This window comes from Gobio gobio (genome assembly GCF_949357685.1).
Source record: "Gobio gobio genome assembly, chromosome: 25".
Lineage (NCBI taxonomy): Eukaryota > Metazoa > Chordata > Actinopteri > Cypriniformes > Gobionidae > Gobio > Gobio gobio.
The window spans coordinates 24754730-24782289 of record NC_137121.1 but is presented as its reverse complement, the minus strand read 5'-3'; the positions used below and the strand labels follow the sequence as shown (position 1 = coordinate 24782289).

General features: G+C 38.2%; 1 protein-coding gene across 1 annotated transcript in view; it reads right to left on the bottom strand.

Moving 5' to 3' along the window:
- Window positions 1–27560, bottom strand: part of tln2b (talin 2b) — a gene marked incomplete at its 5' end in the record, with an annotated part of 116179 nt that overhangs the window by 16751 nt on the left and 71868 nt on the right. Inside the window, 15 exons of the mRNA XM_079810250.1 lie at window positions 1526–1631; window positions 1714–1821; window positions 2174–2359; window positions 4560–4676; window positions 5866–5991; window positions 8033–8216; window positions 8354–8520; window positions 12808–12954; window positions 15712–15831; window positions 15924–16025; window positions 18622–18768; window positions 18949–19119; window positions 19988–20089; window positions 23102–23234; window positions 26267–26448. Of these exons, the coding sequence (XP_079666376.1) occupies window positions 1526–1631; window positions 1714–1821; window positions 2174–2359; window positions 4560–4676; window positions 5866–5991; window positions 8033–8216; window positions 8354–8520; window positions 12808–12954; window positions 15712–15831; window positions 15924–16025; window positions 18622–18768; window positions 18949–19119; window positions 19988–20089; window positions 23102–23234; window positions 26267–26448 (2098 nt within the window). The remainder of the gene's footprint in view (window positions 1–1525; window positions 1632–1713; window positions 1822–2173; window positions 2360–4559; window positions 4677–5865; window positions 5992–8032; window positions 8217–8353; window positions 8521–12807; window positions 12955–15711; window positions 15832–15923; window positions 16026–18621; window positions 18769–18948; window positions 19120–19987; window positions 20090–23101; window positions 23235–26266; window positions 26449–27560) is intronic.

Sequence of the window (27560 nt, the reverse complement as noted above, 5' to 3'; positions counted from 1 at the left end):
TGTATGTGCTTGTGAGTGACTCTTAAGCTCCGCCCACTGCACGCCCTTATGAGTTCGGCAGTGTTTTCGGAAAGAATCGGTACAGCGTATCTGTCTTATAAATCTGATAAAACTAAAGACTCTTCTGAGATATGAAGGATGCAGTATTACTCTATAGGTACTCGAAATTAACATGAGACTGGCAGAAACTGTGTGTTATGTACCCTTTAAGAAATACTTGCATGTATATATACTGTATATATATTTATATAATATATATATATATATATATATATATATATATAACAAATCTTTCTTAAATATGTGCATGCATGTGCGTGTGTGTGTATTTATATATAGATACACAGTACACACACACACATTTTGTAAACACAAACTTTTATTTTGGATGCGATTAATCGCGATTAATCTATTTGATAGCACTACAAATAATACAAATGAAATTAAATCGAGGATAAAATGATTATTTTTTACAGTGAAATTATTTACATTTAAATAAAAACCTACCTATATTGTATAAAAATATAATCTAATGATGAATCATCACAAAAAACGTAAATAAAAAATTACTAAAAAAAGTGAGTACACATTACGGTAAGGAGAATAACGGAGGAAAATGTACTTAATTGTCATGAAAATAATTATAGATGATTTATTATTTTCTTGCCAAATATATACATTTCTTTTTATTTATTATGCTAAAAAATATTGTTAATATTGAACATTTTGGTAAGGGAAGAATTTATGATATACTGTAAGAATGCCACAACCCTTAATAACTCTAGGTAAACACTGTTCTTGGTGCAGACTGGCAGGTTATTACAATCACAATTATTCATTAATTGTCTAGATAAACGTGCACATATTTATGTTAATAGCCATATATGAAGCAAATGTGCTTTGCAATACATTCTCCTTTACCGACGTTTAAGAGGCACTAAAAGACGTCTGTTTTGTTCAAACAGCTTGTGAAAACAGATGGCAAGAATGTGTTTGAGGATTATGTTAAACCTGAGGGAATTCAATTCTATCCCTTCTTCTCTTTTCTCTCACACTATAACTCATTGTGTGTGTGTGTGTGTGTGTGTGTCCATGCCGGTCAGTTACTCAAGTCTGCATGTGTGTGGCCTGATATTGGAGAAAAACAACACTGTGCATATCATACTCACCTCCATCTGTGGCAGAAAAGGAAAAAAACAACAAAGCAGAGTTATATCAATGTCTCTAATAAATGTTCCCTATTACCTTTCAAGAGCATATGCCATGACCAGGCCTGCGTGAGATATGTGCTCACGGAAAGCTCAGAATATTTTTTTTTTTTAAATTTTCTCCATTATAATAGCATTTTGAAATTTGTTTAAATAATTGACCGCTATTTTGCAAAGCTTTTCTTTTTTATTTAAACCTTTTTAAGTACAAAATGTATTAATAATAGTGTTGTTCCATCAATATTAAATATGAAAAAATACTTGGGAAAGAGATAGACTTTGGCACCCCCAAATGTATTTTTCCAAGGTGTGCTCACCTTTCATGGCTTCTGCAGTCTGGATGAGCTCCGTGACGGAGCCCGCCACTTTCTTGGACAGTGCGGCCAACAGCTGTTTCTGTTCGGCCGTGGGTTTCTGCAAGACCTGCGTGGAGTAAACAGACGAGGTTAATCACAGAACACGCGCACAATCACATCCTGTAAAAACTGTCGGCGCGCCCACTCACGAGCAGGACGTGTTCGAGCAAGTCGATGTATCCGGTGGTACACTCGATGCCGTAGAGCAGAGCTTTATTCCTCACATCCATGCATACTTCTGGGTGGTACGCGGCTTGCTGCAAGACACAAACACACATTCATGGTGCATGATGAGGCCCAGATGGAATCTGCTGAATTTTCGCGCTCATTTTAAAATCTGTAGTTTAATATCAGAATTTGTGGATTGAAGAAAACGCATTACGCCATGACAGCACTAGAGGGCGTAATTTAGGAGTCAAAAGTAGGTTAGAGCTAAATGACATTGAGAAATAGAGCAAGCAGCATTGATCGTACATGCAGAATTTGTGCGAGCACATGAACACATTTTGTTGGTATTCAAGCGTTTGTGGATTACCACCGTGCAGTTGATCAGCATGTGGTGGGACTGTTTGCGAGTGGGCATATGTGTGTGCGTCGGTGGATAAACACCTTGCAGGTGGTCAACATGTCGGAGATGGCTTTGCGGCTCAGGTTGGCAGTGGATATCACGTCCTCCTGCTGAGCAGAGTTGCCTGCTGCCACTGCTTTGGCCGTCGCTACGGTGATGCCCTTGGTCATGCGGATAAACTCTTCTGGGGTGGTGGATTTCTCCGGAATGTCCTTGGATTGGAAAACCTGGAAAACAGAAGATGACATATTTCATACATAACAGATATAACATATCCATTTCTCTTTATTGAACCATTACATTTTTAGAATCGGTCACATGATCAGGGTAATGAACACAGTAATGCAGTCAGGATTTCCGAATGTCCTGATGGGCATTCGATAAAAGGAGCACTAAACCAGAAGATAAAACAGAAATCTCTTGCTTTCCTGTATCACTATCTCAATCCGTGACACAGTGTCTGATAAGTGGAGTAGTGCCGCCTATGGGAGAAGGAGAACAAGGAGCAGGTGGAGAACAGGCTAATGCTCACATGGTGTATTACTCTGTATTATCAGTTCATATCACAGATGGATGGGTTTTTACCTGTCTGGGCTCAAACTAATTAAGCTGGACCTAATTGGTACTAATTCACGGCCAGTTTGTAATACCAGTTGATTGTATTAGCATATCTTAATTACAATCAAAATGAACATGATATAACCGACATTTCTAATATATTAAAGCCACAATATGTAATTTTTTGCCGCTTGAGGTCGCTTGTTCAAAACAAAGGCATTGCTTGATGACACCTTGATTTTGCGGAGCTTTTATTATGCCGCAGACGACCGCTTTTCCAGTATTGCGTACGCAGCGCTGTTTTATCATATCTATGTTAAAGCTATGTTATAATGCTGTGTGTTCGCTCGGCGGGTACTATGAGACACTTGTTTGCAGTAAGCTAGATCGATATTAGGCATGGTAAAACATGGTACTCGCGGTAAATCAAGAAAACCAGATTTAAACAATAAGACCGTGTTGAGCTATAAAACAATGATTAGTTTTCTGTCGATGAATGTATCCAAACAGTCGCTCACCTGTCTAATAAAACGCATAATATATTAAAACAGGAAATCGAGGGTAAAGCTGATATGATGCCATTGATAGGCGACGCACGGACACAAGTCAACAAAATATATAACATTGTTCTCATTGGTCTGGGTTCTGGTTTTCTCATTGTAATCCAAAAATTTTACATATTGTGCCTTTAACTAGTCTCAAGGGCCAGTTGTTCAAAGGTAAGCTTATCGGACTGGATCAAATCTTGAAAATGGGTTGTTCAAAAGGGAAAGAAGGAATCTGAAATCAGATTACATCACGGAATCCAATCCTAATTTTAATCTGGATCAAACCTTCAGTTTGTGTTGTTCAAAACTTGTCAGTAGGATTTGGACTTTGATCCAAAAAAAACAGGATTACCCTAATCCCAAACAGGGGGTAGGATTTCAAGGTGGATTCCAGGAAGAAATTGTAGCAAAACTTTAAAAATGGTCAAAAAATACAACATTTGTATCATATAATACACAAACACATATTTTAATTTGCTCTTGATTAGGCTAATTGTTAACGTAATAAATTAGAAGTAGACATCAGGCTACCTATTAAGCCTTTCAGTAGCCTACAGTAAAAGTAAAAAAAGATTTAGCCGCCATAAAATAATCCCCTAAGTATCAAACTAAAATATTATATTACATTTAAAGTGTTTTTTTTTAATCACTTATAAGACTTTTTACTTCTTATCAATTTTAAGAGATGAACCAGTCAAAAGTTCTTCGCGAGCGAACGCAAGGTTTCTCGGGTGAATGCTACGTGAAACTCATATTTTCTCCATCACCATGTCCCTTTAGGGGCTCCGTACTAGTAATCCAGATTTGGTAATCTGAAAACGTGTGTAATCTGGATCAGGGTGATCCAATCCAATTTTGCTTTGAAAAACCGGCACAAAAGTAAGATGGATTACCTGATCCTCGATAGCAAAACAAGGGATTTCCAAATCCAGATAATTTTGATCCAGATGAAATGTTTTGAACAAATGGCCCCAAGTGCTTAAAAGATGTTCACCCAAAAAAGAATTCTCTCATCCTTGTGTCATTCCAACCCTGAATGACTCATTCATTTGTGGAACACAAAACAAGATATTCTGAAAAAATGTCTCAGTGTTTTGTTTTGTCCATATAAAGTCAATGGGGTCCAATGTTGTTAGTTCAAAATAACTTCTTTTGTGTCCACAGGCGAAAGTCAGTCATGCAAGTTTTGAATGGCATGAGGGTAAGAAAATAATGACAGAATTTTCCTTTTTGAGGAACTATATTTTAAAAGTGGAATGCACAGTATCTCCTGGAACGACTTCTGTAAGAGTTCAGTATTCACACAAAGAATGTTCCGTACAGTGAGTTCCTGTTTAATGCACTCAATAGTGGCTTCCAGAGCCCTCGTCCCGCGAGTGGCCTCATCTTCCACCGCTTTCACCGTTTTCAGCAGAGAGGTCACGTTCGTCACCATCACCTGTAACATCAGAAAACATAGGGGGGTCACTGACTGGACAAGAATGCCTTTTTTGTGCTTTATGCATGACATCTCAAGTGAGCTAAACTAGAGAATGTCAACAGCTTTGTGGCAGTTTTTCACCTGACACATTGAAAAAAAGGTCAGATGCAATGCTATGACAGGAACAGCTGTATCAAATAGCTCAGTAAAAAAAACAGGCAAGGTTTGTTCAAGGTTTGTACAAAACTGAAATCTAACTCGTCAAAACATCAGAAAATGGTCAGGTGATCAAACTGGACCTAATAATGGACCACAGCTGAAGCCTGTAATGGATTCTAAATCTTGCTTTAGGCAAAGTTTTAAATACAAAAGGGAAAAAACCCAAGAAAACAAAAGGGGGCCTAAGACGAAGCCCTGAGGAACGCCACCACAATTTAAAAAACACACTGAAGAAACAAGCGCAATGAATGTTTGAAGCAAAATCCCAGAGGATCGGAAGTCGCCATATGTTGGAGGAATGTTCAAAAATCTTTCTGTGAAGATCACAACCGCATTACAACTCATCACTTAAGTATGCTAAACAAAACATATCACGTTGCATGTATGTGGAAGTTAATCCCAGAGGTTTAACAGCACCAGGTGAATGATTAAAGGATTAGACAACTCTTGCAAATATGTGGGGTACACATTAATATCTGTTTATACAAGCCTGGAGATTCAGTTTCGCATGATAAACTGTGTGCACTGATCCACAGCACAACTGCAGAAGCGAGCGCCATTTTAATTGTCTTTTAATTAGGCTTAGAAAATGTATCATTTATGCTTTGCTATATGGCAATAATGGCATTAGAGAGGAGACAGAAAAATGAAGAGAGGACGGGAAGGAAGCAGTCCTTATGCCGTACACACACATGGTTTTGCCCCCTGCAGTGTGGCCATTGAGTCACTCATATACACACTGTGACACACACTATGATCACTGTAAGATAGAGTTTGATTTGTGGCCACACACCAAGATGACAGCGAGCGAAGACAGCCCCCAGCCAAGAAAATGAGAGACAGAGCCAGCTGTTAGACAGGCATACACACAGAAAGTGATAGATATGAGAGAGTCAGAATAAGATTTGACCCTCACTAGGATGCATAATGCCTTTCTTACAAACAGGAACATACAGACACACATACAGCATTCTTCAAACTAACGTACCTTGGCGGCACTCTTCAGCTGATACATGGACGGATCGTCCGCTGCTTTGCCCGCGGCACATTTAGTGGCACTAATCAGCTCAGCCAAAGCTTTAGCGACATCTCTGACTGCGTTTATCAGGACCACCTGAAAGAGATAGAGAGAAGACTTTATCACAACCACCTTTAGTCATGATATGCCACCGGCTTTATCCAGTTCCATAATACACTGCACTCCTCCAGGGATGTCAGAGAGAGGGCGGAGTGGGAGTCTTTATCAGAACCACCTGTACAATACCGTACAATAGATTATGATTTATTAATCCTCACACAATTTGAATGTTGAGCAGAGATGTGTCATGATACATGCCTTTGGCTGTTAGTCAGAGGGCCCTATCATTCAACCGGCGCAAGGCGCGACGCAAGTGTTTTTTGCTAATTTTAGCCCGACGCAGTTCTCATTTTCACATCCAGCGCCATGTTGTTTAAATAGCAAATGCACTCGCGCCCATTTGTTCTCCCATGGGCGTGCTGGTCTGAAAACAAGGTGTGTTCAGGCGCATTGTTGGAGCGTTGCCATTTTGAGGCAATGAAAACCAGCAGCCATATCACCCTGTAACCCAAGACTGGTTTCCCACTGAAGCTAAGAAGGGCTGAGCCTGGTCAGTTCCTGGATGGGAGAACTCCTGGGAAAACTAGGATGCTGCTGGAAGAGGTGTTAGTGAGGCCAGAAGGGGGCGCTCACCCTGTGGTCTCTGTGGGTCCTAACGCCCACAGTATGGTGATGGGGACACTATACTGTCAAAGAGCACTATCCTTCGAATGAGACGTTAAACCGAGGTCCTGACTCTCTGTAGTCATAAAAAAATCAGTAGGGGTGTAACCCCGGCATGCTGGGGATGCCCATTGTCCTCTGTCCATCATGACCTCTTAATCATCCCCGTATACTGATTGGCTTCATCACTCTGTCTCCTCTCCACCAATCAGCTGGTGTGTGGGGGCGTTCTGGCGCAATATGGCTGCCGTCGCATCATCCAGGTGGATGCTGCACATTGGTGGGGGTTGAGGAGATTCCCCCCTTCCATATGTAAAGCACTTTGAGTATCCAGAAAAGCGCTATATAAATGTAACAAATGATTAATATTATTATTATTAAAACGATAGTATTTTTTGTGTTATTTAAAGGGTGCATTAGTAATTAGTAACACTCTGCTTATTACACACACACACACAGGGACATAACTATAAAAATGCCTACATCATAATGGATAGTCATTGCATGTATCAGAATTAGCCGACCTATTTGCAGTAATGACGTGCAAGCAGGCGTCATTAGACGAGCAGATCCATTTTCTCACTAAAGAAACGTTCAGTTTTTCCACTTGCAAATTCCGCCATTGTGCAAGCGCAACTGGCTTTTAAAGGGAAGGGATTAGATGAGATTCTGATTGGTTTATTGCACATTACGCCCAAAACACACCCATTACACAACCCTTTTAGACCATGCGCTGGGCGCACCGACCCTTTTCTCCCGTTGTTAAACTAGCAAAAGTGGATTTGGACATGCCCTAAGTGTACCTGCGCAATGCACTTTAGACCATGCGCTTAGATTGCTAAAATAGGGCCCAGAGAGTATTTGCGATAGACTGTAAAAAAATACGGACATGTAGTGTCCGTGACGTCACCCGTAGGTTTCTGAAGAGCATTTTTGAAGCCTAAAGTGGCCCGTCGCCATCTTGGTAGTGTGTCACTCCCGGATAACTGAAAATGAAAATGGGCAAAGCGGAAAGATGTGGATGGAGCTGAGGTGCCTGGTTGCTGAAACCACGCCCACCTAGCTCGACCATAGTGGCAATCCACCTGTCACTCAAGTGGCCACGCCCTTAATTATGCAGAACTTTAAGGCTTAATATAATTTAAATGGATGAATTTAAATTCACCCCCCTCACAGTTGTCATGAAGGGCAAAATTAACTGTATAGACCAAAATCACTTTTTGTACCAGGCTGTAAACATGTTTTTTTCTGCTGTAAAGTTGGGCATTTTAACATATGGGGGAGATACAGATTTGACTCCTTTTTGGAGCCTGTCTCTAGCGGAATTATAACACATTGGTCTTGGTCTACTTGAAGTTTTGGTGTGAAAATCCTATGACAGATTAGGAAGATGCACAAACAGCGAAACACACACCTGTGTCTCTGGGTCCTCTGAGCCCATGCTCGTAGCGCCCAGTTTGACCACATCAGTGAGCTGTGTGATGGTCTTGGCAGAGGAATGGGCTGCCTGGGCTAGTTTGTCCTGGCTCGATGCAGCACCAGACACAAGCAGCTTGGTGTCCTCAACCAAAGCTTTAGCGGTTTTCAATATGTTCTCTCTGAAGAGTGCACAAACAAATACGCTTCAGATAACACAGCAGACACTTTTTTCGGCTCTATTCTATGGTCACAATAATGGAAAACATTAATAGAACAAAGCTTTCAATGGTGCTACGTTCTACTAGGTAGGTCTCACCTGTGGTCTGCGAAAGACTCCTCGTTCTCTGCGTTGAGTGTGCCGGCAGAGGCGAACATGATGGTGGTGTCCAGATCAGCGATGATGCCGGAGACAGAACTGGCTGCCGTTATGCAGGCCTGAGTTCCTTTATTACCAGCCTGCAGGGCTGACAACACCATGGACACCTGCAGGACAGAGTGAATCACACTTCATTATAAACTCCATAGGCAGAGTTTGGACAGCTTTCAAATGCTGTAGGACTTTTCTTGGGTGACAATAATTACATTTTTATTGATTTTATTTTATTTATTAAAATTAAATGTATTTACTATTTTAACATTTAAATTAAAATTTATTTGAAATGAAATGCATATTTTATTAACAAATAATAATAATAGTTTTAGAAGGTTTTGATTCATAAATTAGAATTATATAATTTATTAGTTTAATTATAAATACATGTACATTTTATACTATAAAAATTATATTTAGAAGTTTTTTTAAATTTAAATAAAAGAATTAAAATAAATAGTTTAATATAATATTTCCAAGCAAATAATAATAGCATTATAAGCCTTTGTTTAATATATTATGATTACATGATTTCAAAAAGTTTAATTACAAAAATATAATATAATATACTTTAATATTTGTATTCATTAAACATTTATTTAACTGTATTTAACATTTTAACATTTAAATTAAAATATTTTTAGAAGGTTTTTTAGTTATATTATAAGTACATAATTTAAATAAAGTTTAATATAATATTTACAAACAAATAATAGCACTTGAAGCCAATATATTATGAGTACATAATTTCAAAAAGTTTTATTACAAAAAACATTTATATAATATAATATGATATAATAAATATAATAATATATTGTTATATATTGATTATTTAATATTTTAACATTTAAATTAAAATGCATTTTAAATGTAACAAATAATAATAACAATAGTTTTAGAAGGTTTTGATTACTGAATTATAATTACATAATTTAAATAAAGTTTAATATAATATTTACAAACAAATAATAGCATTAGAAGCCAATATATTATGATTACATAATTTCAAAAAGTTTAATTACAAAAACCATTCATATAATATAATATGATATAATAAATATCATATAATATATTGATTTATTCAAATGAAATGTATTTCATATTTTCACATTTAAATTAAAATTTATTTTAAATAGATTTTTTTAACAAATAATAATAATAATAGTTTTAGAAGGTTTTGATAAATAAATTATAATTACATCATTTAAAAAAAGATTAATATAATATTTACAAACAAATAATAGCATTAGAAGCCAATATACTATGATTACATAATTTCAATCTTCTTACAAGCTACAATGAAAGCAATTCAAACTGATCCTGGATCTGTATAAACACAACTGCTTCTACCATCACTAACATCAGAAAAAGACTAATGCTGAGAGATGGGCTCAGATAAGCAGCTGAAAGATAGATGGACAAGTCCATTAAAGCGAGACCTTTATACTAACACTTTGAGAATGGGAGAGAGAGAGACCGGCAGAGAGAGAGAGATGTAGAGAACGATGGAGTTCTCTTCACGAGTAGATGAAAAACCATAAGGGAGGCATTCAAATGCAGCCATCCCTATTCAGGTTTAATACAGAAATGATTCCAGGCAGAGCTGAGGTTTGAATTGAATCAGGCTAGTGGGGGACTCGGACACATTTAAGCAGAGCTCATTTAAAAGCAGCGAGGGGTCACAGCACCACCACAGTGGGGACCGAACAAACTCCAGCTACTGAGATGTAATCAAAGACAATATGACACTGAGATGAATGCAATCGACTACATACAATCTCACAAGAAAAGCAGTGGGGGCTTCCTGCATTCATTCGAAAACATGGCATAAAAACAGTTGGAACACAAAGAATGAAAAGTGTAGTCAAAGAAAATGGGCAGTTGACTCTCATTGCGCCTACCAAGGGCTTGAGAAGATTATTGCGCCTGGTAAATCATTCTCACCACAATGTCACACACTATTTTATTTGTATATTTGTTTGATGTCCCTGCATGCTAGAATACCCAGGAAAATGTTTGCTAGTGTTGTGGGTATGTGATCACTAGGGTGTTGTGGGTGGTTGCCATTGTGTTGCTATGTGGTTTGCTAGGGTGCAGTGGGTAGTCGACACGGTGTTGCTATGTGGTTGTTAGGGTGTTGTAGGTGGTTGCTAGTGTGTTGCTATGTGGTTCGCTAGGATGCAGTGGGTAGTCGACACGGTGTTGCTATGTGGTTGTTAGGGTGTTGTAGGTGGTTGCTAGTGTGTTGCTATGTAGTTCGCTAGGATGCAGTGGGTAGTCTACAGGGTGTTGCTATGTGGTTGCTAGGGTGTTGTAGGTGGTTGCTAGTGTGTTGCTATGTGGTTCGCTAGGATGCAGTGGGTAGTCGACAGGGTGTTGCTATGTGGTTGCTAGGGTGTTGTAGGTGGTTGCTAGTGTGTTGCTATGTGGTTCGCTAGGATGCAGTGGGTAGTCGACACGGTGTTGCTATGTGGTTGTTAGGGTGTTGTAGGTGGTTGCTAGTGTGTTGCTATGTAGTTCGCTAGGATGCAGTGGGTAGTCTACAGGGTGTTGCTATGTGGTTGCTAGGGTGTTGTAGGTGGTTGCTAGTGTGTTGCTATGTGGTTCGCTAGGATGCAGTGGGTAGTCGACAGGGTGTTGCTATGTGGTTGCTAGGGTGTTGTAGGTGGTTGCTAGTGTGTTGCTATGTGGTTCGCTAGGATACAGTGGGTAGTCGACAAGGTGTTGCTATGTGGTTGCTAGGGTGTTGTAGGTGGTTGCTAGTGTGTTGCTATGTGGTTCGCTAGGATGCAGTGGGTAGTCGACAGGGTGTTGCTATGTGGTTGCTAGGGTGTTGTAGGTGGTTGCTAGTGTGTTGCTATGTGGTTCGCTAGGATGCAGTGGGTAGTCAACAGGGTGTTGCTATGTGGTTGCTAGGGTGTTGTAGGTGGTTGCTAGTGTGTTGCTATGTGGTTCGCTAGGATGCAGTGGGTAGTCGACAGGGTGTTGCTATGTGATTACTAGGGTGTTGTGGGTGGTTGCCATTGTGTTGCTATGTGGTTGCTATGGTGTCGTGGTTATGTGATTACTAGGGTGATGTGGGTGGTTGCTAGTGTGTTACTATTTGGTTTTCTAGAGTGTTTTGTGTGGTTGCTATGTGGTTTGCTAGGGTGCAGTGGTAGTCGAAAGGTTGTTGCTATATGATTGCCATTGTGTTGGTATGTGGTTGCTAGGGTGTCGTGAGTATGTGATTACTAGGGTGTTGTGGGTGGTTGCCATTGTGTTGCTATGTGGTATACTAGGACACTGTGGGTAGTTGACAGGGTGTTGCTATGTGATTGCTAAGGTGTTGTGGGTGGTTGCCATTGTGTTGCTATGTGGTTGCTGGGGTGTCGTGGTTATGTGATTACTAGGGTGATGTGGGTGGTTGCCATTGTGTTGCTATGTGGTTGCTAGGGTGTCGTGGTTATGTGATTACTAGGGTGATGTGGGTGGTTGCTAGTGTGTTATTATGTGGTTGCTAAGGTGTTGTAGGTGGTTGCTAGTGTGTTGCTATGTGGTTTGCTAGAGTGTTTTGTGTGGTTGCTATGTGGTTTGCTAGGGTGCAGTGGTAGTCGACAGGTTGTTGCTATGTGATTGCCATTGTGTTGCTATGTGGTTGCTAGGGTGTCGTGGGTATGTGATTACTAGGGTGTTGTGGGTGGTTGCCATTGTGTTGCTATGTGGTTGCTAGGGTGTCGTGAGTATGTGATTACTAGGGTGTTGTGGGTGATTGCTAGTGTGTTGCTAGGGTGTCGTGGGTGTGTTATTACTAAGGTGTTGTGGGTGGTTGCTAGTGTGTTGCGGGTAGTTGACTGGGTGTTGCTATGTGAGTGCTAGGATGTTGTGGGTGGTTGCCATTGTGTTGCTATGTGATTGCTAGGGTGTTGTGGTAATACTATTATTAGGGCATTGTGGGTGGTTGCCAGTGTGTTGCTATGTGGTTGCTAGGGTGTATTGGAGAGAAGCAAGGACATACTGTAACAATGCTGTTGCTAGGGTGTTGTGGGTGGTCTCCTTCAATGTAAGTTTATGGGATTTTTAGCCTTAGCAAACAGCATATGAAATAAATTAGCATTATTTTAAAAATGTAATCAGAAAGAGACTTTAAATACAAGCGCCATGAACCTTTGATTGTAGACATTCGTTTGTGACTTTTTTTAATACCTTGCTGTCAAATCGATTAATCAGGGTTAATTGCATCTAACATAAACATTTTAAATATGTAATATATGTGTGTGTATATAAATATATTTTAACAAACTTTTGTTAGATGCGATTCATCGATTTGAAAACACTATAAAAAATGTATTAAAACAGAACAAAGTAATGCAGAAAACCATACAGAAGTAACCGCCTCCCACAATGGCAAGCAAGCCTACCTTTTCAGTGACGGCACGGGCGTATTCGATCAGCTCTCTCTTGGAGAAACTGTCCGTCGGGCTCATCTGCAGGGCTCCGGCCTTCTGTACCAGGTAGATGCAGCCGTGACCCAACTCCTGCACCCGAGACTTGATCTGAGACCCCACCTGGAAATACAGCCATGATATGGAGTCTAAGAAAGAGTTGGCAATCGAGTGAGATTGAATCTGGGTCTAAATCTGAATGTATTCATCCTCGGCGTCTGCTCTAAAAGCCACTGCCTCCGTTCACCAAAGCTCTATCCAATAATTAAGAAGTGATTGTGACGGCCTTTGAGGGGGCCCGACAGCACTGTATGTTCATTACCTGACACACAGATCCACGGGTGGGCGGCTCTTCATTATGAATATCACAACGGGCTTTTAAGGCTTGTGGGGGTGCACGGTTTCTATGGTAACGGCAACGGCCACTTATGCAAAAAAGCTAGCGAAGAGAGAGCTGATGACTACCGTGTCCACGTGTCGGGTTCCTTTTTTCAAATGCGGATAGAGCAAAGGTGTGAAATAAGTCGACAGGTGTTTGCACCTTTGATCGCAGGCTCAATGACACGCAAAGTGGAAGTATAAGGTTTGCTATACATGCGTGACCAAGACACATGTGTTTGCACTGAATAACATGGTGTGAATTAGTTTATTTTTATTATATTTAAGTGGTCATGATACACAAATGTGGATGTGACTTTTATGAAGATTTTCAGTCGATTATGACACAATTTTCGATCTATTCTTCACAGAAATGTCTCAAATGGCTGTAGAAAACTTACAATATAGTGTACAAGTGCCAATAAGATGGTTTGAATAGTTTTTTTGTTTTGTTTAAATGGTTAAAATAAATAATTAGTTTTCTGATATGGGACGCCTGCCTTTACATGCACATGAACTTTAATGACATCCCATTCTTAATCCGTAGAGTTTACTATAGAGTTGGCCCCCCCTTTGCAGCTGTAACACAAGGCTTTCCACAGGGTTTAGGAGTGTGTTTATGGGAATTTTTGACCATTCTTCTAGAAGCGCATTTGTGAGGTCAGGCACTGATGTTGGACGAGAAGGCCTGGCTCGCAGTCTCCGCTCTAATTCATCCCAAAGGTGTTCAATTGGGTTGAGGTCAGGACTCTGTGCAGGCCAGTCAAGTTCCTCCTCACCAAACTCACTCATCCATGTCTTTATGGATCTTGCTTTGTGCACTGGTGTGCAGTCATGTTGGAACAGGAAGGGCTTCATTCCCAAACTGTTCCCACATATTTGGGAGCATGAAATTGTCTAAAATGTCTTGGTATGCTGAAGCATTAAGAGTTCCTTTCACTGGAACTAAGGGGCCAAGCCCAACCCCTGAAAAATCACTGAGCTCCTGAGAGCGACCGATCTTCCCAGTCTGCATGCCTAGGAGCTTGACTGTATACACCTTTGGCAATGGAAGTGATTGGAACACCTGAATTCAATGATTTGGAGGGGTGTCCCAATACTTTTGGCAATATAGTGTATATAAGGGCAGCCAACATTAACACGTTAATACATGGGTTATATTTTTTCAGTTTAGTTAAGTTAACATAATAAATGCATCCATTTTTTTAACCACTGCTCTTGACTGAATAACTTTTGTAGCTTTAATAAGGATTAATCTATATTCCATTAATAATTTATGCAGTGAAGATTGTGAAGTGTTTGATAACTTAATTCAAATTCTGTATATTTACTACCTGTTAGATCAAATATTCAAAATAACTGTCTATTGTTTCTACATTAATTTGGAGATTAAATATGAAATCATTACAATTAAAAAATATATGAAAAACTTTCATTTGAGGTGCGCTTAATTACAGAAAAATGTGTGATTAGTTATTTTTTTTATCAATTGATAAAAAACACTAATATATATTCATAATTTTATTTTTGAAAATTATTTTCTGTATGTCATAAAAATACATAAATAAAAATATATAATATATAATAATTTTAACTGTGTTGGTCTAAACTCTTTTTTTTTTTTTTTTTTTTTTACATTTATCCAATAATAATAATAATAATAATAATATAGTGCACAAGTCATATGGAAAATTGTGACATTTTAGAGTGGTTTTTTTTGTGTAATTTCTGGAGTTCAATGGGACTTTCATTGTATGGAAAAGAGCATAGTTCTGCAGCTCTAAACATCTCTTTTTTGTGTTTTACAGAAGAAAGAAAACCGTACAATAGGGCTGTGCGATATTGAAGAAAAATACGATATGCGATATACTTGTTAAATAATGCGATATTCGATATGCGATACGATATTGCTTTAAGTGTGTAAAATCTATTTCTTTCCCCAACTGATATCTTTCACTTAAAGCATAACCGAATGTGTTTTCATGAATACTAATCAAGACAGCCATTTTGAAATAACTGTGTGTATTTGACAGTTTGAGTGTGTAACAACAAGACACGAAAAAAAGAACAGCTTGTGCGCACGTTTCGGTGTGTGTGTCAGACAGCAGACAGCACGAAGTTGTTTTTCCGCAAGTTATTGCGTTTAATAACTCTTTTTAACGTCAAGCAAGTCACATAAGTAACAGTCGTGTGCCCAGTCTATTCTCTGCTATATGCGTCAACCTAAAACATACACTTTTCACAATGTTGAAGTAGCCTATTAAAATCATTCAGATATTGCGTGCCCTTGCGATATGCATATTGCGATATGTACATTTGCGATATTTCGATATATTGCGCAGCCCTACTGTACAAGCTCAGTTGAGCTAATTCAGTTTCAGTTTTAGGTGATCTGTTCCTTCTAGAATTTGTGTGAGGTTGTCGGCCATCTGTGTGTGTATTATCGTGTGTAAATGAGAATTTCTCAGATCACACAAACACACTTGCTGGACGGATCCTCACCTCCTCTGGCTCAGCAGTGGCAGCTGCTAGACGGCCTTGTTGTGCCAGCTGGCTGTAATCCACCGTCACCTGAGACGCCAGTCCACCCAGCTCCTCCGGACAGGTCACTGACTTCGTCATCTAGGGTCACATAACAGAAAACAAGGTGATATAAGCGTGGTGGTATGCATGTGAGAGGATGTGGAAGCATTTTGAGTGAGCAAAGTCCTAACCATTTCCTGCGCAGTAATGGCGATGGCTTTTGAAAACTTCACCATGGTGGTCTGGTAATCCACAAAAGTGCCGTCAGGCTCCGGTGGAGTTCCATCATCCATCTGTGAAATGAAGAGACCCAGATAACAGTGATGTAATGCTGGATCGAGTCCTAATACAAATGACAGTCTTCACGTGCATGATGTTGTGATCATTCCCGCAGAAAATGATCAGAGTGCAGATATTCAATTGACTGCCATTGTCTTCCACCATGAGTCATGACAGTATAATGAAAGACTGCATACATGCAGAGATGATAAATAGAGATGTTGTGCCAATTCAGTCTAATGATGAGATACAGAGACAGCTGTTGTATCTGTGACACATTTACATATGAGAGTGCCAGCTAGAGATGACTTTGATGAGAAAGCATTCTCGAGATAAAAAAAAAAAAAATTACTTTACAGATTAAAAAAGTTAATATAATATAAATTATTTGTATACAATTATACAGTTTATTGGTCATTATACATAAACATCATTCTGAACATGGTTATCCAAATAAGACTGTGGGAAAAGTTTTTTTTGTATTTCAGTGGATATACACAAATGCATGTGAGATTTGAGAGTAATTAAATTTTCTTTATGTCACAAAAAAATAAACATAAAAATATCACCAAAACATTTTTCCTTTTAGTTCTTTTAAACTTTTTTCTTTTCATTTAAATATGTAATATTAATATATATATTTTTTATAGGCATTAATGGTATTAAAAAGTTATGTATAAATGTATATCCATTTCAATTATACAGTTTAGCAGCCATTATACAAAATATCTGAACATGAATGATCAATCAGTTTCAAAAATGGTGGAAAACAAAACAAATATATATATATATACAGTAGGGAGAACCAGTATTTGATACACTGCCTATTTTGCAGGTTTTCCTACTTAAAAAGCATGTAGAAATCTCTCCACTGTGAGAGACGGAATCTAAAACAAAAATCCAGAAAATCACATAGTATGATTTTTAAATAATTAATTTGCATTTTATTGCATGGCATAAGTATTTGATCACCTACCAACCAGTAAGAATTCCGGCTCTCACAGACCTGTTAGTTTTTCTTTAAGTAGCCCTCCTGTTCTGCACTCATTACCTGTATTAACTGCACCTGTTTGAACTCGTTTCCTGTATAAAAGAAACCTGTCCACACACTCAATCAAGCAGACTCCAACCTCTCCACAATGGCCAAGACCAGAGAGCTGTGTAAGGACATCAGGGATAAAATTGTAGACCTGCACAAGGCTGGGATGGGCTACAGGACAATAGGCAAGCAGCTTGGTGAGAAGGCAACAACTGTTGGTGGAATTATTAGAAAATGGAAGAAGTTCAAGATGACGGTCAATCGTCCCTCGGTCTGGGGCACCATGCAAGATCTCACCTCGTGGGGCATCAATGATCATGAGGAAGGTGAGGGATCAGCCCAGAACTACACGGCAGGACCTGGTCAATGACCTGAAAAGAGCTGGGACCACAGTCTCAAAGAAAACCATTAGTAACACACTACACCGTCATGGATTAAAATCTTGCAGCGCACGCAAGGTCCCCCTGCTCAAGCCAGCACATGTCCAGGCCCGTCTGAAGTTTGCCAATGACCATCTGGATGATCCAGAGGAGGAATGGGAGAAGGTCATGTGGTCTGATGAGACAAAAATAGAGCTTTTTGGTCTAAACTCCACTCGCCGTGTTTGGAGGAAGAAGAAGGACGAGTACAACCCCAAGAACATCATCCCAACCGTGAAGCATGGAGGTGGAAACATCATTTTTGGGGACGCTTTTCTGCAAAGGGGACAGGACGACTGCACCGTATTGAGGGGAGGATGGATGGGGCCATGTATCGCGAGATCTTGGCCAACAACCTCCTTCCTTCAGTTAGAGCATTGAAGATGGGTTGTGGCTGGGTCTCCCAGCATGACAACGACCCGAAACACACAGCCAGGGCAACTAAGGAGTGGCTCCGTAAGAAGCATCTCAAGGTCCTGAAGTGGCCTAGACAGTCTACAGACCTGAACCCAATAGAAAATGTTTGGAGGGAGCTGAAAGTCCATATTGCCCAGCGACAGCCCCGAAACCTGATGGATCTGGAGAAGGTCTGTATGGAGGAGTGGGCCAAAATCCCTGCTGCAGTGTGTGCGAACCTGGTCAAGAACTGCAGGAAACACATTATCTCTGTAATTGCAAACAAAGGATTCTGTACCAAATATTAAGTTCAACTTTTCTGATGTATCAAATACTTATGTCATGCAATAAAATGCAAATTAATTACTTAAAAATCATACAATGTGATTTTCTGGATTTTTGTTTTAGATTTCGTCACTCACATTTGAAGAGTACCTATGTTAACACTTACAGACCTCTACATGCTTTGTAAGTGGGCAAACCTGCAAAATCGGCAGTGTATCAAATACTTGTTTTCCCCACTGTATAAATATACACAAACTAATTTATACAATTTTTACATGTTTTTTGTGTAGTATGTAAATAATGTATAAATAAATGACTCTCAAATCTCACCTGCATTTGCATATAACCACTGAAATATAAAAAAATGAACTTTCACACTATCTTATTTGGTTAATCGTGTTCTGACATTTATTTATAATGATCATTAAACCATTTGATACATTAGTTTTATAGAGTTATAGAGTCACTAACCCGTCCGATGGACTCAGCGATGGACTCCACCATGCCGCCCACCATCCCCCCCTCACTGGCTGCCTCGTTTAAGGTCACCATGATGTCATCAACTGCCTCCTTCATCAGCTGGGCTGCTTCGGCTATGGCATCATGGGTGTGAGTCGCCTGCAAGCAGAAAAACAAAGTTAGTGGCTGATGGGATAAAGATGACCAGTATAGACCCATTAGCACCAGTTCTTTCCAACCAGAAGCTCTGTGAATGTGCCATTGGATGCTACAAGTTGCAAATTTACAGATGTCTTCAGAACATGAAATTTCCTCTGTTTTTATGTCCACGTGTTGTACCTTAGGGTTTCCTCCGCCCTCTTTGGCAGCGTAGAGCATCTGTAGTGCAGATTCAAACAGGGTTTTGGTTTGATCTAGTATGTTCATCTGCTGCTGGTGGTCGACATGTTTAGACGCCAGTCCCACCGACGCCACAATCACTGGCTCAAAGTAGCTTGCTAACTGAGTCACCTGGGGGGAATAAAGACGTGTTAAGAATACCTGGCATGCAAACATACAGTTTCCTGTATATATTTCAGGCAAGAGTGATATATAGAGGGAACTGACACAACTTCTTTATGTCTCAGTTATTTATGTGATTGGCAATCCGATAAACACTTTAGACAGGAGCCATCAATATTGGCCCAAACAAAAACAGCCAGATTTAATTAAACCAAGTTTAGCACACATAGTTTTAGATATGCTGTCATACTGTGATCAATTCATGATGTTTATTCTTGATTTACACAAAAAAAGACAAGGTTGTTGGATCCAGGAACATTTCGTACTTGTGTAAATCATATTAAGCCTTTGGGCAAAATCATGGGCTGCGTCCGAAAGCTTAAAAACGCTGCATTCCAAGGTAGGAAGGCATCAAGGCAGGTTCAAATCCAATGTTAGCTTCACTTCCTGTCTCCTGAGATCTGATTGATTTTTGAAGGCGGCATAGATGTATCCTCGGCTGCCTTTGATATCCCACAGTCCAGTGTCTCATTCTGTGACAGCTGAGCTAAAACAATAAAGATGGCGTCTGAAAGTTGGGGTCAGTTTGTTTGTAAATGAAAGCTTTTGACCAACGTTTTCCTCTTCTGATGTCATTTCTAGTGATTTGCCTAGTTTTCACCAAAGCTCGCTCTATTTTGTTGTCTTATTAAACGGTTACGCTGCCTCAGAAGTCAGCCAGTTCAGTTTCGTCAAGCACCTTCATGCGCAAACGCTGCCTGCAAAGTCATTGCCTGAGGAAACAAGTCAGCTGCCTACGCTTTCGGACGCAGCCTTGAATTCGCCGCAGTGGTAGCATTATTTGTGGTTCCACTATTGAGATCCATGTCCCTGTTACCTTGTGTCCGAGCTGAGCTGCTTCCCCTCGTGCTGCAGTGGAGATGGGGTCAATGAGGTGGCCGATCTCTTGCACGGCAGAGGTCAGCTGCTCCTGTAAAGCCTAATGGAAACAGTCTCACATTAGCATTCACACAAACCAAACATGGGCGACATTTGACTCTCGAGTTAGGAGGGGCAGGATTTGTAATTTTTTTTGTAGGCCTACCTGCATACTTGTTTATTTACCTTCTTTTTTATTTAATAATTTAGCCTACTTAAAACGTCACGTCGCAATATTGAAAATATTTGCATCTTAAACCATGAGGGCGAGCCAGTGGATATCATATCGCAATGTGCAAACTTTGCGCGAGAGTAATGCTGGTGAAGAAGTCTCAAACGTCAGTCAATTAGGCTATTCACCACAGAAATTGAAAGTAAGTAAAACCTAAGACGCTGAATACGGCGCATGTTCTCTTGGAGACAATGAGAGATTAGTCTAATTTATTTTCTTAATATTTCACTTGTGGCCCATTGTGAAAAAAAAGTTATTTTCGTGAATCGAGAAGTGTTTTGTGTTAAACAAATAGTTTTTTAAATGAGGTGTAAGCTAATCTAACTAATCTTTCCTCCCAGCGTGTCGGTTATGGGTTGATGCACTGTGAAATATTGCGGGGCAAATTAATTGTAATATTAATTTAATAATAAAAGTAGCCTAATAAATATAATAATGTGCCTTATGTGTTTTATATTAAAGGGGCACTTCAGCGCTGGGAAGATGAATGTGTATTTAAACTGTCATTTATGTAGTAGAAATTAGGGCTGAACGATATGGACAAAATTTCATATCTCGATTTTCATGCCAGATAATCTCGATATCGATACAATACGATATGACTACGTGTTCGGTGAAAACCAGAATCTGAATTAAAATGTGTTTGATTTAAGCCTACATTTCAAAATTTGTGTCAGAAAATGTATTGTTTTTAAGTCTTTCGCACGTACGATCACACAGGTGTGATCAGTCTAGGCTGGTCCCTGGAGCATATGATCAAGTGCATCACATGATCAAATGTTGAATTTAGCCAGAGACAGGCGCGCTCAGAGCTGTCATATATCACAACTTTTCAGTGTTTTCAACCACATACTGTTTATTTTAGGTTTCAAACACATAAATTCACATAAATACTAAAAAAACAATACATTTAGAGTTTGTAAAATACACACTGATGTCTATGGAAGAGGTAATAATAATCCTTTCCAATGTAATTTGACACGTTTTATTCATATCAGATACACATTGTGTAAGTAACTTCAATGTTTTCTCTATTCTATTCCCAGTTCACCAGCCACTTACTTTGAAGTATTTCGGGAGAAGTGGATGAATTCACGTGTTGTAAACATAGAGGTTGTAAATCCAACAGATCCGATTCTCTGAACTGCGTCTGCGGCACAAACTAAAACGGCGGCGCACATCGCGCATACAGCTCAACTAACGCCATCGTTATAAAGGTGTTTAAACAACAATATACTTCCACTTGCATGTATTTGACAATCGGAATATCAGATATTTCATGCCATAGCTAACACATTTGTGAATATTCTGAATAAAAAAAATGACATAAAAGCAGATCATCATTCATTCAGCGCTGTTGCTGCTGCGGTGTGACAAGCAATGACGCGTCACCATGGAAACGCCGCGAAAACATGCGGAAAATATGCGGAACAGCTCCTTCTACTGGCTGTAGTTTTTAGCCTCTGGCCAAAAAATCCGCCGATGACGCAAAATGACGATATTTGCATCATCAGAGGATTTTTTCCCAGAAATAAAATTCATAATTCTCTCGTCTCAGGGGGATATGAGGGGGGAAAGTACCATAATTCAAATATAATACGGGGTTTCTACTGATACAAAGCTTAATGCTAAATCACTGAAGTGACCCATTAATTCCTTTGGCACCATAAAGGAATTAACTGAGAAGGCTCACTCTGCTCGTGCTCCGCGCCAGTGGACACGCACCATTACGAATGGCTGTGCGCATTTTACTTTCACTTTAGAATTAGCGCCAATTCGGGGCGGTGCTGCGGTAGGCAAAAATCATCGTTAGGGTAGAAATGGTCATGAAAACTATAGTGATATTAAAATAAAATCCTACAAAAAGGAACAAATTGGCTTTTATAACAATACTAACAATATCACCAGCAATATTTTTACCCCCCAAAAAATAATGTATTAATCAAATTTGGCAATTTGGTGCAAATATAAACAGGGTTGTTATTGCTAAATAAAGCTAAAACTGTTAAAAAAAGTTTTTCGTTAAAATGAAATAAATAAAATGACTAAAACTAAATGGAAAACTATAATAATAATATAAACTAAATCTAAATTGAAATGTAAAAAAATATTTTAAAAATGTCAAAAGCATTTAACACAATTACTAAAACTTAAATTAAAATGAAAAGTGAAAATATAAAGATAAAAGCTAATTCAAAATATGAATACTATAAAATTATATAAATAACACTAAAATAACACTGAAGCTGATATAATATATAGAATGAAGAACTAGGGGTGTCAAAAATAAAATGAATCAATTATTGTTTTATTCGTTAATCAAAAATGTAAGTAAATATTACTTCTCAAATGGACAAATAAAACAACATTTTAAATTGTTTATTTAATTCATGTTTAAAAATGTAGTTCGGTATAAAATAAAATAATACTTAAAATAAATAAAATACAAATTTAATAATTTTTTGTTTGTTTTGTTTTTTAAATGGATAAAAAAAAGCAATTTATAGCATTTATAAAAATGCTATTTAAATGTTTCATTTAAAATTATTTAAAAAAGTAAGCTATTAAAATTACACATTTTACTATACTTTTAAACAACATGTAATAATAGATTTAAATGTCTTCACATTTTTATTTGTAAATAAATACACTAATAATTCATTTCATTTTTATAAAAACAATGTAAGCATCATTTCTAGTCCTCCACTGATTCATAATGCTTGGCTTCACAATACCAGCTGCTGTAGACATAACAGAAAGTAACACTGTACCAGAGCAACATTAATGAAACATAATGTCACTATAAAGTGAAGGCAGGTATTAGACATTTTATTGGTTTACCTCGAGGGAGATGTCGTCTCTGCGGGGCAGACTCTGACCCACGGCGGCGAGGGACACCTGCTCAATGTCCCTGATGCTCTTGTTGATGCTGTCGATGGACTGGTCACACTCCCGCTGCCCAGGGGCCTTGTCCCTATGACAACAGAAGAGACGAGGTTGCTATGGGGTATTTTTCAGTTTAATTGAATTAGGTTTCTCAACTAAATCCGATATTGTACATTACAGCATCATAAAACAGGAGAGTCAGCGCAGACGTGGGCGTTTTTGCTCACACACACACACACACACACACACACACACACACACACACACACACACACACACACACACACACACACACACACACACACACACACACACACACACACACACACACACACACACACACACACACACACACACACACACACACACACACACAGGGCTGGCTGAGCTCCAGCTCTGATTGGTTGATCTGGGAGGACAGTATGTGGAGGGCAGCCAGGTGGGCAGCGAGCCCAGCCGCTGTTCCTGCCACTGCTGAGAGTGTTACAGTCGAGCCCTTCACAGTCGCTGATCTCAGATCAGATCGTCTGTATGCACTCGGAGCAGAAGAGCGGATGAGAGTCTGATCTGTGTTCAGTCTCCTCATGCTACATCACTCTCAGTGGAGAGAGAAACCCAGTAAGAGTCACTTACCACAAAATACAACTCAGCGACATCAGACACAGTCTGTTATTCAGCTAAAAAACTATTTTATAGAAAATCCTTTAAAACATTTTTTGAGAATTTATTCAATTATTTTTTTTTTTTTGAAGAAAAATCTAGTTCTGCTTTAAAAGTGCCATAGAATGCAATGATACAATATTTTAAATTGTCCTCTGATATCTACACAGAAGGTATGTGGCTTAGGTAAGGGCAAAAATACTCCAGATACGGTTTTACATGATTTATCCCTAGAATGAAATGGGCTGTTACCTTTGGAAGGGTCATGAAGAATAATGTTGAGCCCCGCTCTGATTGGCTGTTTCACAGCAAGGCTCATTTCAGTAGCTCACACAAGTGCAGTTATTCAGCAAACACAATTGCAAACAGCACAAGCGGCTCGTGAGTCGTGACAGAACACAGACCACCTGAATGACACTTTAAGCAGAAAATCTCAAATGGAGATTGCTGAAATGCAGCTTACTTGAGAGAGAGAGAGAGAGAGAGAGAGAGAGAGAGAGAGAGAGAGAGAGAGAGAGAGAGAGAGAGTGCACATGGTGATTGGCTGATTGGAGGATTTAAATGATTGAAATCTGGCAACCGCAAGCATGAACGCTCGAACGCTCTTCTTTCCCCTCCGGACAAAACCAAAGAGTCTTTTTTCGTCAGTGATATTGCATCTTTATATAGTCACAGTTATCGTTTAAGTTTTAGTCACGTCTTGTTTTAGTCATGGAAAAAAAGGTTGTCAACGAACATTTTGCGTCATATTTTCGTTAACGAAATGAACACTAGTCAGAGTAAACCAACAACTTTGAATTAAATTGTTGCGGTATCCTGTTATAGATAAACATCAACCATGCCTGTTTGACAGTTCTGTTCTGTGGGATGGGTATGAAAAGTGCTCACAGCCTGGAACATAACATTTATATCCATGATCTGCCATTTTCGCTATCGTCCTTGCTTGCTTCTTCACAATACCTGCAGAACTTCTGATGATTCAGATGTGCAGGTCCACGTTAATACTGCCTGGCCTTGAACATGGGCTGGTATATGCAAATTTTGGGGGCGTTAATATTAATGATCCTGACTGTTACGTCACAGTCTGTGTTATTTTGGGATTCGCCCGTTTTTCAGTGGTCTTTTTCATGCACAAGATTTACATATGAAGGAGGAAACAATGGTGTTTGAGGCTCATGGTATGTCAGTTCCAAGTACAGGACTCTTTTTATTTAACTATGCCGAGGTAAATACAGTTTTCCATTCTATGGCACCTTTAAGCTTTTATCAAAATCTCTGTCATATCAGTTTATATTTAAGCTATTTTCTTACACCAGCAATTAAAAAAAAACACACATAATAATAATAATAATAATAATAATAATAATAATAATAATAATAATAATGTAAGTTGGTTGGTAAATGATAATTAAATAATAATTAAATAAAAAGCACAAAAATATATTTTAAAAAACATTTTTTGTCTCTAATGCTCACCAAGACTACATTTATAAACACAGTAAGAAGTAAATTAAACAAAATAATTTATTAAAACAGATACGTAATTTATTCCTGTGATCAGCATCATTACTCCAGTCTTCAGTGTCACATGATGCTTCAGATTTGGGGCTTAAGAAACTTTTTTTATTTTTAACAATGTTGAAAACAGTTATAATAAAATAATATTTTTTTGTAGAAATTGGGATATATTTTTAAAGGAATCTTTGATGAATAGAAAAAAACTGTATTTACAACTGAAATATTTTGCAACATTATGTCATTATTCACTTTTGATTAATTTAATGAATTTTTTGCAAATTTCTTAATAATAATAATAATAAAAAAATAAAATAAAGAAATCTTACTGACCCAAACTATTGAACAATAGTGTATGTCTAAGAACTAGGTTTTTAAGTAAGCCTAAACAAAATATCTGGAAACACGCACCAATGAATAAATAATATAAATGTAATTTAAATAAATAAAATTAATATTAAATATAACACACAGGTGAAATTGATGCGTTAATTAACGTAACGTGTGTATTATATATTATTTGATTTGCTTAATTGTTCTTTTATTATTTTTAATTTTTCAATTTAATATATCATCTAATTATTTCTATATTGATTTGTTTCGTTCATAACGCACTCTCTGGTTTTTCATTTAATTGGTTGTTGGTAATATTACTTCCCCCTGGAGCTGTAATGAGAAGAACTGACTCATGTGTGAGGGAAGATTTGAGAAGAGAAGGAGTGTGTGTGTGTGTGTGTGTGGACTGAACAGCTGCTACTGTTAATAACTTTTGCTTGAGTTATTAAATCAAGTAGTTTGAACTATACCTCATCTTTTACCTGCATTATTATTATTCAACACCTAATGGAGACTGAGGCCACTGCAAGCTTTTCACATTCGCCAAACCGAACATCACAAGCATCATTCTCAACTGCTGAATCAGGTCTTTATTTGTGTGATACCGACCTGATGGACGTGATGAGGCTCTTGATGGAGTCCGACACGGTCCGGGAATGGCCAGCCAAGATGGACCAGGTGGGAGGATCTTTGGGATTAATGATAAGTGAGCGGGCGGTCTCTAATAAATGGGTGGAGCTGTCCAGCATTGAGCGAGCCGAGCGAAGGATTGGCTCCTGGGCAGCTGAACCCTGCGATTAGATAGAAATACAATCAGTTTACAGTGTTATTTAATTCATTTGTTTTTAAAATCTCATAAAAATGTGTGTAACCTATATAAAGGCAACATTTTGTAAATATAATATTCATTGATTAAATATAACCTTTTTGAACAAAATGTTTGAGTGAATGATTCTATAACTCATTCATAAAGAGTCCTAAATGAATCAGTGTTTTTGAAGAAATTGGTTGAGTAAATTATTCAATGACTCACTCATAAAGAGTCACTTGTTTAGTTTCTGAATGAATCAGTGTGTTTGAACAAATTGGTTGAGTAAATCATTCAATGACTCATAAAGAATCACTTGCTACATTCTTGAATGAATCAGTGCTTTTGAACAAATTGGTTGAGTAAATCATTCAATGACTCACTCATAAAGAGTCACTTGTTTCGTTCCTGAATGAATCAGTGTTTTTGAACTAATTGGTTGAGTAAATTATTAAATGACTCACTCATAAAGAGTCACTTGCTTCATTCCTAAATTAATCAGTGTTTTTGCACTAATCGGTTGAGTAAACTATTCAATGACTCACTCATAAAGAGCCACTAGTTTTGTTCCAGAATGAATCAGTGTTTTTAAACAAATCGTTTGAGTAAATGATTCAGTGACTCACTCATAAAAACAGTCACTTGTTTTGTTCCTGAATCTTCCTGACCCAATAGGGATTGGAAAGAAATACAATTCAGTTTACAATGTCAATTTTAAATTCCGAAAAAATGTGTGTACCATATAGAAAAGAAAAATATCAACCAAAATGTAGCAAATATAATATTCTTTTAATTTATTCATTATATTTAACTATTTACAAAAATATGATTTAAATATATTATTGTTTTTTTTATTTTAATCTCCTTCCCTCAAAAAATAAAACATCAAATGCAATCAATCAAATATCAAATGTGATCAATCACTACACATAATCGAATATTGATACAAACTTTCCCAGTCTTAAATAATTTTATTACCAATTAACAAGATGCTAAAAACAAAGAAGCTGTTGGAAGAACAGAATCAAAGTCCCACAAACCCCAGAAATGGACTGAGGTGATTAAATTGTCAAGGACTTGTGTTTGAAAAACATT